Raw genomic sequence first — 14,069 nt, 5'->3', positions numbered from 1 at the left:
CGTGAGCTCGAGTTGCAGCCTATGCATCATGATGGTAAAGCTGTGAAGATGGTTTGCATGGTATCAAGTGATATTAGAGAACGTATGAATATAGCTGCTACAAGTTTGGATTGCATTGTGGTCAACAAAAATGTCATTGTCTAGCATGAGCATACGGTGTTTACCATAAGCACACCATGGAGCCACCAACATGGTCAAACATTCAATTTTAGTATATCCACTTTCCCTTTTGCACATGTGCTGACTTCATGTTTCGAGTTGAAGGTAGAAAAAAATATATGACATGCTCTACTATGTGTATACAGGGAGCTTGGGTTGGATGCATGTAAACAAAAGTTTATTCACCAATAAGAAACACTAACAAAGAGGGCGCTCCATCATGCACTATTGACGATAACTTAGGTGTCTCATTGTCCTTCCACTAGTTTGCTTCTCAGCATACTGTTTTTTGAGGTGGTACTAGTTTTGTGCTAATGTGAGTACAAATAATATGGTAACTTTGGATTATGAACATTGAAGTACGCAAAGTTTTTGGAACTTTGTAGCGTATGTGTGGTTTGGAAATTTTGAGTTTGTGCATAACAAAATCAACCTTTGGTTCTTGAATCTGTTTCTGTTGTGTGAGGGTTGCCTTCTGAATTATTTTTGGTGAAGTTATAACTAGAATGACCAAATACGCTTAGTTTTGGGAACCTTGTGACACACGTGCACTTTAGAAATTTTGATTTTAAGCATAAAGAGATTAGTGTATTTATTCTAAACAAGACTTCTAGTCTTTAACTAGAAATTTTGATTTTAAGCATAAAGAGATTAGCGTATTTATTCTAAACAAGACTTCTAGTCTTTAGGATAAAGTCTGTTTTTGTTTTTTTGGAAAATTTATTCCACCTCTCGCCCTCTGGAGTTTCTCGCTCAGAAATTGGTCGTCCCCAATGGTATGCTAGGTACTACTGCCTTATTATTTATGTTGTATACATCAAAACATTGTAAAGTATAAGTGGGGAAAGGAGAAATATACGATGTAAAAAATACGAAAACGGCCTATTTATTTTTGTGGATTGTAATATACATTAGAAAAGGTAGGTGAATCATCCTTTACTTAATCTTGGACTATGAGTAATATTCTACAATTAATGGAGAGGATGGAGTTTGAAATGATACGCTTATGAGTCCTATTCAACAATGTGCTATTAGAGTTAGCAATGCTATCTTGGATTAATATAAAAAGCTTAATAGCTAGACGATGTAGGCTTTGAAGTATGAGCTCTTAAAGGAATAAGCAAGAGAAGCAAGATAAATAAAACAACAATGGAAAGGGTGAAGATTGAGAATGTAATGGATGAATGGAAGATGGAGGTTGAACGAAGCGTGTGATCATTCCATGTGATGGTAGTGTGCTTATGATGTGTAGGGTTGGGAGGAGAAGGTTGTTGCTTGTCGGAGTTAGCGATGCTATGGAGGATATGTGGGAAAACATCACGATGGGAAAACTCGCCAACGAGGAGGTCGGAGTGGCCATAGCCATGGATGACCTCTCGCCTATGTGCAAGGTGCGGGTGATGGAGTTGCATGAAGGCAACAGCTCGCTCGGTAGTAGACGGCACAACCAAGAGTGGGCGCCCACCAGAGATGTAGGTGGTGGGCACCGCCAAACGATCCGCATACGGCAGATATTTGTCGCTCCCGTCGGCGCCCACGAGGGCGCCCGCGTTACAAATTTTTCGGAGGTGTGTGAACCCTTGCATGGGGAGGCGATGCACGTTCTCCTTGTTGAGCCACTCGTGGACCTCCAGCCTAACGTTGTCGTGCCAGAAACTGTTGCCGAAGATGCCCGAAAACACTTCACATTCGTCGCACATGCAACGCTCCGTGCGAGGAATGGCCATTGCAATGCGCTTAAGCAAGCCATGGCGCCAGCTATCCTTGCCAACGCTTGCATTTGTAATTAACTGTAGGACAGGATTGCCGCCCATGATTGCCATGGAGATCTGCAACAGTATATTTGTCATCACGTCACCCTTATTATTTGTGGGATATTCACTCAGGGTAATTGCTAAATTTGTGAAGCTTAATTGTAGATAAACGAATTATCCTAAGGCTAGAATCAATGGGCATGACATTAATGTTACCGGGATGAGAGGTATCCAAAGCTTGATCCTTGCCAAAGTTGAGACCCTGAAGAACATTCCTGAGTTTGTGCAGGTGAGTGAGGCTACTGACGTGGCGGGCAAGAATCCCCCTAGAATCGCCATGTGGATTACTAGCCCGCCCACGCAATGTGCTACCACATGCACTGCCTCCAGGTTACCAAGTATCTCCCTCATTTTCGAGAATGCTGAAAAGGAGCAATAGAAAAGTGTGAGCTAGACGACATAAAGTAAATATTTTTGTTTGGGATATGTTTGAAAATATATGGAAATAAACTTTAGAAGGTAATATGTCATATGCAATGCTCTAAAATTTGATTGCATAAATATTGAAACTAAGTTTAAAGCATGTGTTAATTCCAATCAAATAATCAACCATCGCAGCCTCTCATGCATAACCTGCTGGCACATCGAATCTGGCCACGTCGTCCAGATTGAAGCTTCGTGTGGTGGTGTGCTCTGGGTGCAGACGTGGTCTTAGAAGCCACACCTCGTGGCCTTGCTCTAGCAAAGTCCTCACCAGATCTTGCCTCTCCGTGGGCAGCCAAAAGCTTTCCGCAGAGTAGCCGTTGAGCAACAACACTGGCTTTCCCCCACTATTCATCATACCATGCCCGTTCCTCAACTGATCCACCCTCCACTGGACGCAACTAATCTCAAAGCCATCACCTGTAATATAAATACGATCAATCAATAATGATTTGAACGGAGCAAAGTCGGCCATTGAAACATATGGACGTATGCATCAGCGCTGGCCATAAAAACATGGACGCATACGCATCGAAGCTGGCCATGCAAAAATGGAAACATTCGGCGTTCGCATTCCAGAAGACAAAATCAACCAAACAAGCCTGCTAACAAGTTGGAACAAGCTTTCCATGTAAAAATTCACGTTGCATAAATGCTGCATTTCCATGCATCAAAGGTTAACTAAACATTGAATGAACATGGATTTAAGTTTTTGCCAACCTGTGGTTACGTTATGTATCATGTGAGTAGGATACTTGATCTGCTTTAGTGCGCTTGGGTCCATCCAGCTAACCTTTTCCACAAGGAGCCCGCGAGGTCTGCTAAGGAAATATGTTTTCATGAAGCTTTCTGCCAGACTCTTCACAAAATCAAACCTTTTGGAGCCTTTCATTGTCCATAAGGTTCGGCAAAGCCCTGGCAAACTGACGTGCATGGTCCCATGTATTGGTGCAAAGCTGGTTGTAGTGTGAGTTGATCTTTGCGAATAGGCACGAGTTGTTTGCTGCAAGCAAACATGCAAAGTTGTGGACTGTTGCCACAAAGAGAAGCCTAGAAGGAATGGTCTCATCTCCTTGACACCTTTCAAAATGTACCTACAAAAGACTCACACATATTATCATTGACACTTTTAAACGATTTTAGACTAAGTCTTCATCATTTTACAATTAACGTTTCACTTCCGACCTTGACAATTGAGTTTTCACCTTTCAATTCCAAGATTTTTGACTATGGAGCCCTTGCGTTCAAGGGGAAATTATAGAATCCTCTTATCGATAGACTACAAAAACTGTAAGTCGTTTGGCAGCTTGCTATTTTATTCTCTCTCGCAATGTCTCTTTCTCTGTTTCTCTCCTCTCTCACGGATCGCCTAAAATCTTTGATGGAGGGCAGGGCCGGCTAGCGATGCCTTCAGACACGCCGTATATAAGCGAGCTAAAGGGCATCGACTCATGCAATGGCAACAGGGTCATCTCCATCGTTCTCGATTTCTCCTATCTCTCAAGTGCCCATAACAGATTGCACTAACCTGCAAATCCTACATCTCTCGACCTCCAACCATATCTCTGGCTCCCTTCCCTCCAACATAGGCAACCTTACTTATGTCCTCTCCTTTAACCTCGACTTACAGTGCACTAACTTGCAAACCCTAGACCTCTCCTCCAACCATGTATCTTGTCCCCTCCCCTCCAACATAGGCAACCTTACCTATCTCGTCTCCTTTAACCTCTCCTCTAACTTCCTCTCTCCCCTTATCCTTGTTGGCTTGCCCTTACCTTAATTTGCTTGGTTTGCACCTAAACTGGCTAAGTGGCCCTATCCCTGGCTAAACTGCGCTCTCCAAGGACTTGTCAAATACTTCGATGTTTCTCATAATAAGCTCTAGACAGATACCCAGCTCACTTTCTAACACTTCTATAGGGTCCCCTCGCTTCAATGCAAGCTCCTTTGTTGGAAATAAAGACCTTCGTGGGTTCCGTTTGCCCCCTCCTAGCAGCCATAGTCTGTCTGTGCTTACCATCGTGGCCATAGAGCCATAGCCTCTCTGTGCTTACCATTGGGGGCATAGTTTAGGCTTCTTGTTCATTTGACGCCCCAAATGGGCTCCAAAACACTGCACGTAAGTCCTCATGCATACATATGTATGCAACATTTGTACGAGTTGCTAACACGTTGTGGGTTGGGAATCGAACTCTGGTTTCGGGTTTGCTATCACCATGGCTGCACGTCATCCCACCGAAAGTCTGGGCCATACCACGCTAAAAGACCACGGGACCAAGCGTCGAAATATCCTACGGTTAACCATATTATCTTCTTTTACAATTTAACTCACAAATATCCAAGCATTACCCTCTTTTACTAACAAAACAGAGCCTAAACAAACAAGCGAACATTTAAGAGTGTTACCTTGCACCTGATGCCGATGCAAGCTCAAGATGATAATGCATGTATTGTGTGTATGGTGTGCGTGGATCAACCGAGCACATGTCCACGTCTCCATCAACAATGTACATAACAGATGGATCCAATGCCTTCATGATTAAGCAGCCTCCAACCCTTCCTCTGAGCAAAGGGTTTAGACTTCCGAACTCAAATTTGCCTTTGCCTGGTTCCTTATGATCGGCTCTCCCCATGTGCATCACGAGGTGGAGTGTGCATGGCATGCCATCTAGATCCCCATGCATTGTCTCTCGTACAACGGCTGCTGTACCTTTGATCCAATTAGGAGAAGATTTGACATCGTGCGAACAATTTTTGGACACTATTACTTCATCTGTTCCCACCATAATCATTGTGTTAATATTTTGTTCTGAGAGAACTCTTTTGTTGTGACGATCGAATGAATTATAATAAGGGTGAGAGTGATCATAATTTAAATTGCGAGGAGAAGGAATGTTAGTTGAACTTGTTTGGTCACCCGGGTTGAGATACTGTAAAGCATCATTAACAAGGTGGTTAGAGATGTGCTCAGCTAAGATGGTGATGGTTAATGATGGGTTAATGCCGATGGCGCATGGGATGATGGAAGCATCACAAGCATAGAGGCCGGCATGGACATGAGTAGATGATGAGGATGATGTGAAGGTGGTGGAGGGATATTGTTGGAAAGGCATGGGCATGGGTGATGTGGCCGTGCTAAGGTTGAGAGTAGAAGAAGGATTAATATTAACTGACGAGGATGTTAAATCTTTGAAGATGTTATATGGAGCTGGCGGTTCCTGAGGATGAGCTTTGATGAAGACTTGGCCGCTCGGGTTAACTACACCGTGTTGTGCATCGTAAGAGGCGGGACACGCGCCTAGCAGGTGGACTGAGCTACTGCGGTGGCGGGACATGAAGAGAGTGCCTCCTAGGCGCTTGGTGAGCTTCTGGAATGTAAGGATTTTCTTGGTTAGCATCGGATCATGTGGCGGGAAAATTCTCAAACGCCCCGTTTCTGCGTCCAGCTCGATCCTCCCATCGGCTGAGTCCACCCCCATCATGTTGAGCACCAATGCTTCGCTGTCTTTTGCCTTTGCCCAATGCTTCACCATATCCCACACTCCCCTCAGAAATCCATAGCCGCATCCTTGCCACTGGTATGTGAACACGCCCTTGAATAAGAGATTCGGAAAGGCCAAAGGCAGCACTGCACCCTGAGCATTATCAACACCCAACCCTTTCTTAATCAGAACATTAACACCAAGATTAATCAACATTACCAGTAAGATTAATCATCATTAACACCCTGACCAATATCTGTTAATCCTTTCCTAACCAGAACATTAACAACAAGATAAATCAACAATATCACTAGGATTAATCAACATTAACACCGTAAGTATGACTAACAGTCTGATAATAGATTGGAAACAATTACCTGTATTGTGAAGCCCAAGGATGAAGTGAACGAGTTAGAGATGGAAGGGCCTGGGCGAAGTGGGATTGGAATAGTGGGGAACTTGTCCTCCGTGAGGCCATATGCCTTCGTGGGGGCCCGAGAGCCTGCCACGTAAGCAACATTATTGCCATTGGTGCTAAAGCTGCATCCCAACTTTGAGGAGAGCTCTAAGCCCCTCTCCTTTGACCTCAAGAGTATTCCTGTGGTTCCCAACACACCCCCTAATATAAACACAGTACACCAAGCAATCTTGTTAGTTGCATGCTATGCTTCTCTCTCTCTCTCTTCCCCCCAAGACCCCCTAGTAAAAACACGGTATAGCAAGCAATCTTGTTAGTTGCATGTTATGCTTCTCTCTGTGTCTCTCTCAACACACCCCCTAGTATAAACACGTTACACCAAGCAATCTTATTAGTTGCATGTTATACTTCTCTGTCTTTCTCACTCAGGGTTCTTTATTGTTGATAATTCAATTATTTCTACATGCTCTAGTTTTTTGTTTGGACCAAGCCATTCGGGATGCTTGTGCTTGGCCATGGGCAAGACAAAAAGTCTTTGAAAGGGTTTTCAAATTTCTATAAATCCAAGACCTTCCACTATGTGTAGTACCATTTTTCTATCTAGAATTCGGTGCTAGTTATAAAATTATTCTCTCATGTTTTTCGAGCATGGGCTTGGTTGTTGTGGTGGGTCTTGCAATCAATGTGCCACATATGCAAGGGGCTCGCTTTCAGATTTTCTGCAAAATCACATTTTTGGGTGACTTTGCAGTAGTGGGTAAGTAAGCTCGAGAGTAAGCTAGCCAATTACAAGGGTGTGGCACTATGGTGATGGTGGATGAGGTGCTCCTCGAGGAGGATGGGCCAAATCATTTATTTGGTGCTAAGGTGGTAAATGGATGACAATGAAGCCTATGTGGATTGCACAAGCAATGAAGTGCTAGGTTAAGAAAAGTGGTGTCCCCCAGCAGCGTATGCTTCCAAGAAAATTGGTGTTGTGTGCCCCTGCTGCCCAGCCACTTCTTTGTGCCTTTCCATAAATCTTGGGCAGTTGGGCATGCCCAAAATACATGAAATGGGTCCTCATTACGAGTGAGGCAGAATGCGCACATCGTCCGCGACAAGATAGGCACCCAACTAGCAATTCTGTCTCTTGTAGGGAGCTTGAGATGCAGGAGCCTCTAGAGAAAAACATTAACCCGCAGAGATGGTGTTGCCGACCATACAGCTACAGTGCGACGGGCCCAGGTTCCTATAGAGCTCAGGCATTTCCATCGATGGGCCAATCTGCTATACCAGTGCGTCTGTGTGGCATGTACAAGTCAGCTCCTTTCAGTGGTTTGCCTTTGTTGATGGCCTAGTTGGCAAGCTAACTTTTGGCCTTGAGAATCAACGCAGTTAGCCAGGGGAACGGAAGAGCTTCTACAGCAGCTTGTAGTGTAGCAAGAGAAGGCGGAGTAAGACTAAACCGATGAGCTATATCGTCCCAGTCCATCCATTGGGCAGTGCTGCTGTCCTATAGATCATTCCATGTCTGCATTCCCTTTTTGTGCAGTTTTCGAGTCTGATCGACATTCCTCATTGCTTGCGGCTTGCCATTGTCCATGTTGCACATCGACCACCAGATGCTTTCACCCAGTGCCCCATCACTGGTGAGAGGCCCTTCCACTGTAACCTAGTGAACAATTCTTGCCACCCAACCACAAGACCATTAACTAGATTAGATTGCTTGACTGTGCATTTGCCTCTTGAGGCAAGCCTTTGCTTCCAAGATAAATTTGGCCATTGCCCAAGCAGACTAGATGCATTTTGGATGAAAAATCTGGTGATTATTCCCCATGGGCGCCCTGTCTCAATCCTCTGTAAAACCATTTAAGCGTGTGAGGGTTTGAGAGCTTACTTGAAGATTGGTGATTCCCAACCCTGCTTTTTGTTTAGTGGAGCACACTTGTGCCCATGATATTCAGTGCCAGCTCTTACCCTCTACTGCTCTGCTCTAAAGGAAGTCCCTGAAGTGTTCATTAATCTTACCCCAATTCGATTTGGAGAATGCACAATAGGAGGCAAGGTATGTCGTGTAAGACATGCTTAAGTACCACGAGGTGCCCAATGAATGACAAACAGACCTTGCTCCAATGTACCATTTTACCTTGTAGTCAGGGAAAGAACCAATCGAATCTTTGCTTGTTACTAATGTTTGTTCCGATAGGACATCCTAGGAGTCTGATAGGGGTGCCATGGGGGATCCATTTAAAGTCATATTTGAGATCCCACAGTTGTCTATCTCCTCTATCCAGTAGTAGGGCTTCAGCTTTGGGAGTACTGTTCACCGATCCTGACAGCTGGCAGAATTCGTCTACTACCTGCAAGAATGCATCAATGTTAGTTTCTTCATACACCAGAATATAGCTGTTGTCGTTAGCAAAGAATTTGGTAGTCATCTCTTGGCCCCCTTCCGGGAAGAGGGAGGCCTTTAATTATGCCTCTCTCCTGAAATTAGAGAACAGTAGCCAGTAGTGGCTCATTAACTGTGGCAAAAAGGAGTGGGGCAAGGAGGAAACCTTGCCTGACAAATCTCTGCAATGCATACTCCCCAACTGCCGTTCCATTGATTACGGCCTCTGCATTGGCATTCATCAGCAAAGAACGGACCATCCCAATCAAGGCACATCCAAATTCCATCTTTTCCAAAACTGCCAGCATGAAATCCCATCTGATCCTATCATATGATATATCCAGATCCAGATTGAGAAGCATGTATGGTTGATTGAGAGAGAGTTCATAGTCAATACCACATTAAACATTAAGAACTGCCTCATGTATATGTCGGCCATGCACAAATCCAAATTGATTCGGGTCAACCACTCTAGGAAGAAGGAATTTTATCCTAAGAGCTATGGCTTTGGCAAACACCTTATATGAGGTGTTAAGCATGGTGAGTGGCCTCCAGTCCCCCGACTGTTAGCCTACGAGCTCTCTTCGAGATAATCTTTATGTGGCCCCGATTTACCTTAGGGGGGGGAGAGCTCCTCCCTTCAGTAGGCTTCATTAATCATCACACATGGATCAGCCTTGATAAGCTACCAAAAGTGCCAATAAAATTCTATGGGCAGACCGTCCGGACCCGGGGTCTTTTCTTTGCGCATTTTACTCGCAGCAGCATACCTTAACTCTTCTTCTGTGAATAGCCTATTCAACACTGTGAGGGATGATTGATCAATTGAGGTGGATACTCTTGACATGAAATTATCCAGTCCCTCCAAGTATCCATCCTCAAGGGCAGGTGTGGCTCCAATAATGGCTGACAAGCAGGTAGTAAAGAGGGAAGCTATCTCTTTTTCATCTTTAGTGAGGGATCCATTTGGTTTCAGTACCCTACTTATTATTTCATGTCGGTGTCTCTCTCAGAGGCTATTCGGAAGAAAAAGCTGGTCGAGGCGTCACCCTTAGCCATCCATCGTGTGCCAGAGAGGATTCTGATAGCTTCATCCTTGTTGGTTTGAATCTGAAGAAAAGAATCGAGATTACAGATGAGTGTGGTAGTGATTTCATTAGGTCCCTCCTGCTGTATTGCATGCATAAGATTTGCTCTCAGTCCTTCGACCACTGAGATTCTAGCTCTTCCGATCTTGCCATATTTTTTACAGAAGTTTGTGGTGTATCAGATGCATCTATCCCATTTGTCTTGTGGTGGGGGCCCACCTTGGGCTCTTGCTGCCTCCCACGCTCTAACCACTCCCTCATCAAACTCAGGTTTCCCTAGGTGAGAGATATTCAGTTTAAAGGGGGAAGGAGAGTTCCTACATGGAGCAGAGGTCGGCATATCAAAGGAGACCATGATGGGGGAATGATCCGAGCATCCTCGGTCAGGTAGGGTGCATAGGTCCCATGGCGGGACCGCCCACCAACCTCCATTAGATGCATAGCATCTCTCCAACCGGGCGGCTCTCTAGTCTTGCCCCGGTTGCTTATATAAGAGAATAAAATCCCGGAATGTCAAAAAAAGTGTTGCATAGCACCATTTTAGTGCATTGTCTTCCTCTTTGAGAAAAGGCGACTCCTCTCTCTATCTCTATATCTAAACTTGCCTATTTTATGATCCTCTAAGATCTCTAATATGGCTTATTTGCTCAGAGAAGTACTTAACTTATGATTTATAATACTATAGAACAAGTAAAATTTATACTATGATTAATTTTATTCAAAGTGAATGGCAAGCTTAAAAAGCTCAATTCTTGCTATTTAGTGGGCAGGAGCTCAGCACTAATAGATAAACATCATTTACAATTTAAATCTAGTGCACTATGGAATAGCACATTGATCTAATCAATTAGATAACCACATGAAAAGAGTCAATCAAATTAGAAAAAGACACTATAAAGTGGTTATGGTGATTATTTCAATAAGCGCAAATTAAAATTTTTGCTATATATTAATATCGATCCTAAGTACTATTCTCAACAAAGACTCCATGTTAGAGTCGTTACTCATGAAATTAACTTAGCCATGAACATTTATTTATTGTAACTTGGCAATCTTTAACCTAACTCTGCGGAAATTGGCATAAACTTGGCCAATAATACATCATCACTACCTCAACAAAGGAAAGAAAATTGGATGAGACACATTTATTGCTATAGGCTTTGTTGTATGGGTGAGGCTCCGGGGGCGAGCACTTTCTCCTATAGAACAAGAAGACATATACTAACGACACACACAAAGTCTAGAAAATCTAATTGAGCTATGCGTGAAGCACAATGTATGGAGGAGCTGTAGCCTACATATATATAAATTGCGCAGAGCTGGGGAGAGAGTATTCATCAATTATATAATATATTACCAGCTAGAGAGATGGGATTATGGAGGTCAATTGCCTTACCCGAGAGCACGACGAAATCGGCCAATAAGAAATCAACTTCGTTGATGTAAACTCTCCACCTCCGCCCCTTTTGTCTCTCTGGAGCATTGTCAGCTGCGAACGTGGCTACTTCTGCAGCTTGTTGTTCATGACTCAGTCTGTTGTTCTGCAAAACAAACTGAACCTCGCATTCGGTTCGAACTTGGGCTCCTGCCTACAAGAATCAAAGGACTCTGTTTAAACACTTTTTTTTTTTTGGGGGTCTTGAGCACATGGATCTAGAAGTCATGTTTCCATAGGGTAGTCAAAACACATTAACTTTTATCATTGCGTTTACTAATAGAGGGCTAAACTACTTACTCAATGCTTAATTTAGCAATACAGTAATAATTATGGGCTAAAACGCATTGGAATCTAGCATGCTCTGAAACAATGAAGAATGAGTGTATGAATCCAAATATACTTAGATATCATTGACACATATAAATGCCACTTTTGACTTTAGTAATTAGGTGCCAACAATGAAATACGCTAGTGTGTGTAGATCTACCCGTGCATCCCCTTGGCCTCAAGCCACCATGTGGATGGATACCTTGCTATGGTTATGGGGGATCAAGCATGAGATGATGTGAGGTGACAAGAGAAACACAATATTAAAGGCAAAACACCATCTACTATCGAGAAGGACGATATGGTGGCATGCAAGGATGATTTTTGATGGGTGAAATTACCCTTGGAATAGTGTCCATTTTTTAAATTTTTACCTTAATTTTTGACGACCACCTAGAGGATCACTCGATGTATGGGACGGCCCAAATGTTCAAAAACAAGTGTGACGGTCGTCAAAAAGCAAGCCTGGTAGCATGAATTGAACAAGCAACCATGCTTAATGGGGATGTGTGATGTGAGCTAAAGAAGTGTAAAGGTTGTGAGCTTGCTGGCATGGATTGGATAAGCTACAACTTGGCATGGATTGGATAAGCTACAACTCTGCAAGGCATATAAGATGTGAGCTGACAAGAAATTAGACACAATAAAGATGAAAGGCCCTCTAAAAGACCCCAGTGCACACATGATTATACAAAATGAAGACCAAGGTCTTCAATTTATTTGAAGGGCTGCAGACTATATACAAGGATAGATGATCAAAGTAAGCTGTGAATACAAGTGCGCTTATAAGACCCCATCACTACTAGACAATAAAGACCAAGAACATCAAAGTATTTAAAGGGCTAAAACAATGTGAAAACTATATTCAAGGATGTCTTATTTGAGGATCTTTTATGTGAATAAATAGTGTTTGAACACAATGAAGACCAAAGACCAACATTAGCGATGCATTTGAAGCACTAAAACAATATGAAGACCACCCAAAAAAAAAAGCATATCTCATTAATGCTAATTACAAACCTGTAGTGCAGCTGCAATATAGTTCTTATCTGTTGAGTTTTTGGCGTCGTAGGGGCAACCGGTGAAACAATTCCCACAAGCTTTGCAGCCGTTCTGGGGTACCCCAAATGAGTTCACACTAGCCTTCATTCTCACGCTGAGATGGACGGGGTCTTTCACACAGTCTTCTATTTCATCGGATATGGCGTCCATGACCTTAGAGTTGGGAAAATCAAAAGGGACGCTTTGTGGCTCAAGCATAGCTCTAGCTTTGCTCTCATTAATTTGCCAATCCTTTTCCCACTCGATGGGCCACCTTGGATCGCTTCGAGCTCTCTTTGGGGTGGGCATTAGCACGCCCGCGTTAATCAATGACCCTCCTCCTAGCCCACATGCTACCACGCCCAACGAATCCCCTTGCATGTGTACCTGTTTTAGTAGCAATTTGATCGGACGAATCAGATCATTGATTACAAGGCCTTAATTAAGTGAATCTGATTAGCAACATGTGTATATTATACATAACGGTGTTGAAATTAGGTCATCCAAATTTGAAAACGCAGCCCTAATATTTCGTGATTATAATCAACCAAAATTGTAATTTAGACTTGACAGTAGCCCTGTAGCAATCAAGTGGATAGTTTGCGGTTCTTAATCCGTTGAGATCACGATGATAGCACCTTCCCGACATGGAAAAGTTCCGTAATTAAAAACAAACGAATGCAATTCAAGAGCAACCTTGTACCATATTTGCAAAGATTGACGTTTTAGTAGCAGCTCAATCACTGATTAGCAACTTTCCGACAGAAAATGCATCCCTAAAATTCTGTGACTGCAAATTAAGCATTATGCCGTCCAAGGAGATTTGCTAATCACATGGATGATTAGTAGCAATCGTTGATTTAGATTAGGGGATTGATTAATAACCTGGTATAAGGCGGTGGGGCTCCCAAGAGTTGCGCGGGAGGTGTGGAAGGCGGTTTTGAGCACGAGCTGTGTGACAGTCCGGGGAAAATCATGAGGCTTCCATTCACTCCCTTTCTCTAAAATGCACACGTGCAGCCCCGCGTGTGCAAGCCTGCACGCTGCAACCGCCCCACCATAGCCGGAACCCACTACTATTGCATCATAGCTAGATATGCCCACATCAGTGCAGTGATCAACGCAGCCATAATCACACTTAGAGCTCGTAAATCTAATCGTCTCTCCCCCCTTATAATCATCTTTACGAGGTTTTTCCATCTCTCCTTCTATCCGGCTACACATGCTCTAATCAACCTGAACAATTAGGATAATCTTTATTTCAAAAACTCTTTTAAGTACACATTATATTATCCCTAATTGCAGTGGGTTTGCTCTAATCGATACTCTAATCTAATGTAGAGGACTGACTAGTCGGAGAGGAAAAATCAAAGGGGCGGCTCATCATTTAGGTGAAATATTGTATTCATGGGCAACGAAGACAAGCGGAAGAACTATAAGGTGAAATGTTGTATTCATGGTCAACGAATTCAGACAGAAGAACTATAAGTTGCCGCACGTTCACT

The 14,069-nt window shown here is 43.3% G+C and overlaps 1 protein-coding gene across 1 annotated transcript; it reads right to left on the bottom strand.

The window, feature by feature from the left end:
- Positions 1 to 1,019: 1,019 nt before the first annotated feature.
- LOC147620980 (uncharacterized) lies at positions 1,020 to 13,794 on the bottom strand. Its single transcript, XM_086825269.1, has 9 exons — positions 13,450 to 13,794; positions 12,544 to 12,951; positions 11,155 to 11,347; positions 6,256 to 6,497; positions 4,803 to 6,031; positions 3,117 to 3,490; positions 2,547 to 2,816; positions 2,130 to 2,335; positions 1,020 to 1,988 (listed from the first exon to the last, which is right to left on the bottom strand). The coding sequence occupies exons 1-9, from the start codon at positions 13,786 to 13,788 to the stop codon at positions 1,230 to 1,232; spliced, it is 4,020 nt and encodes a 1,339-aa protein (XP_086681395.1). The 5' UTR covers positions 13,789 to 13,794; the 3' UTR covers positions 1,020 to 1,229.
- Positions 13,795 to 14,069: the final 275 nt, after the last annotated feature.

Source organism: Cibotium barometz, chromosome 31 (assembly GCF_041138505.1).
Source record: "Cibotium barometz isolate CiBa-2024 chromosome 31, ASM4113850v1, whole genome shotgun sequence".
NCBI lineage: Eukaryota > Viridiplantae > Streptophyta > Polypodiopsida > Cyatheales > Cibotiaceae > Cibotium > Cibotium barometz.
Note: the sequence above shows the minus strand (reverse complement) of the source record. Positions and strands in the feature narration are given on the sequence as shown.

Coding starts and splice junctions, on each gene's coding strand:
- LOC147620980 (XM_086825269.1), bottom strand. CDS start 13,788: ATGTGTAGCCGGATAGAAGGAGAGATGGAAAAACCTCGTAAAGATGAT. Junction 3,491..4,802: donor GCATCGGCATCAGGTGCAAG/GTAACACTCTTA, acceptor AGTCTTTTGTAG/GTACATTTTGAAAGGTGTCA. Junction 2,336..2,546: donor CAGATTCGATGTGCCAGCAG/GTTATGCATGAG, acceptor GCTCCTTTTCAG/CATTCTCGAAAATGAGGGAG.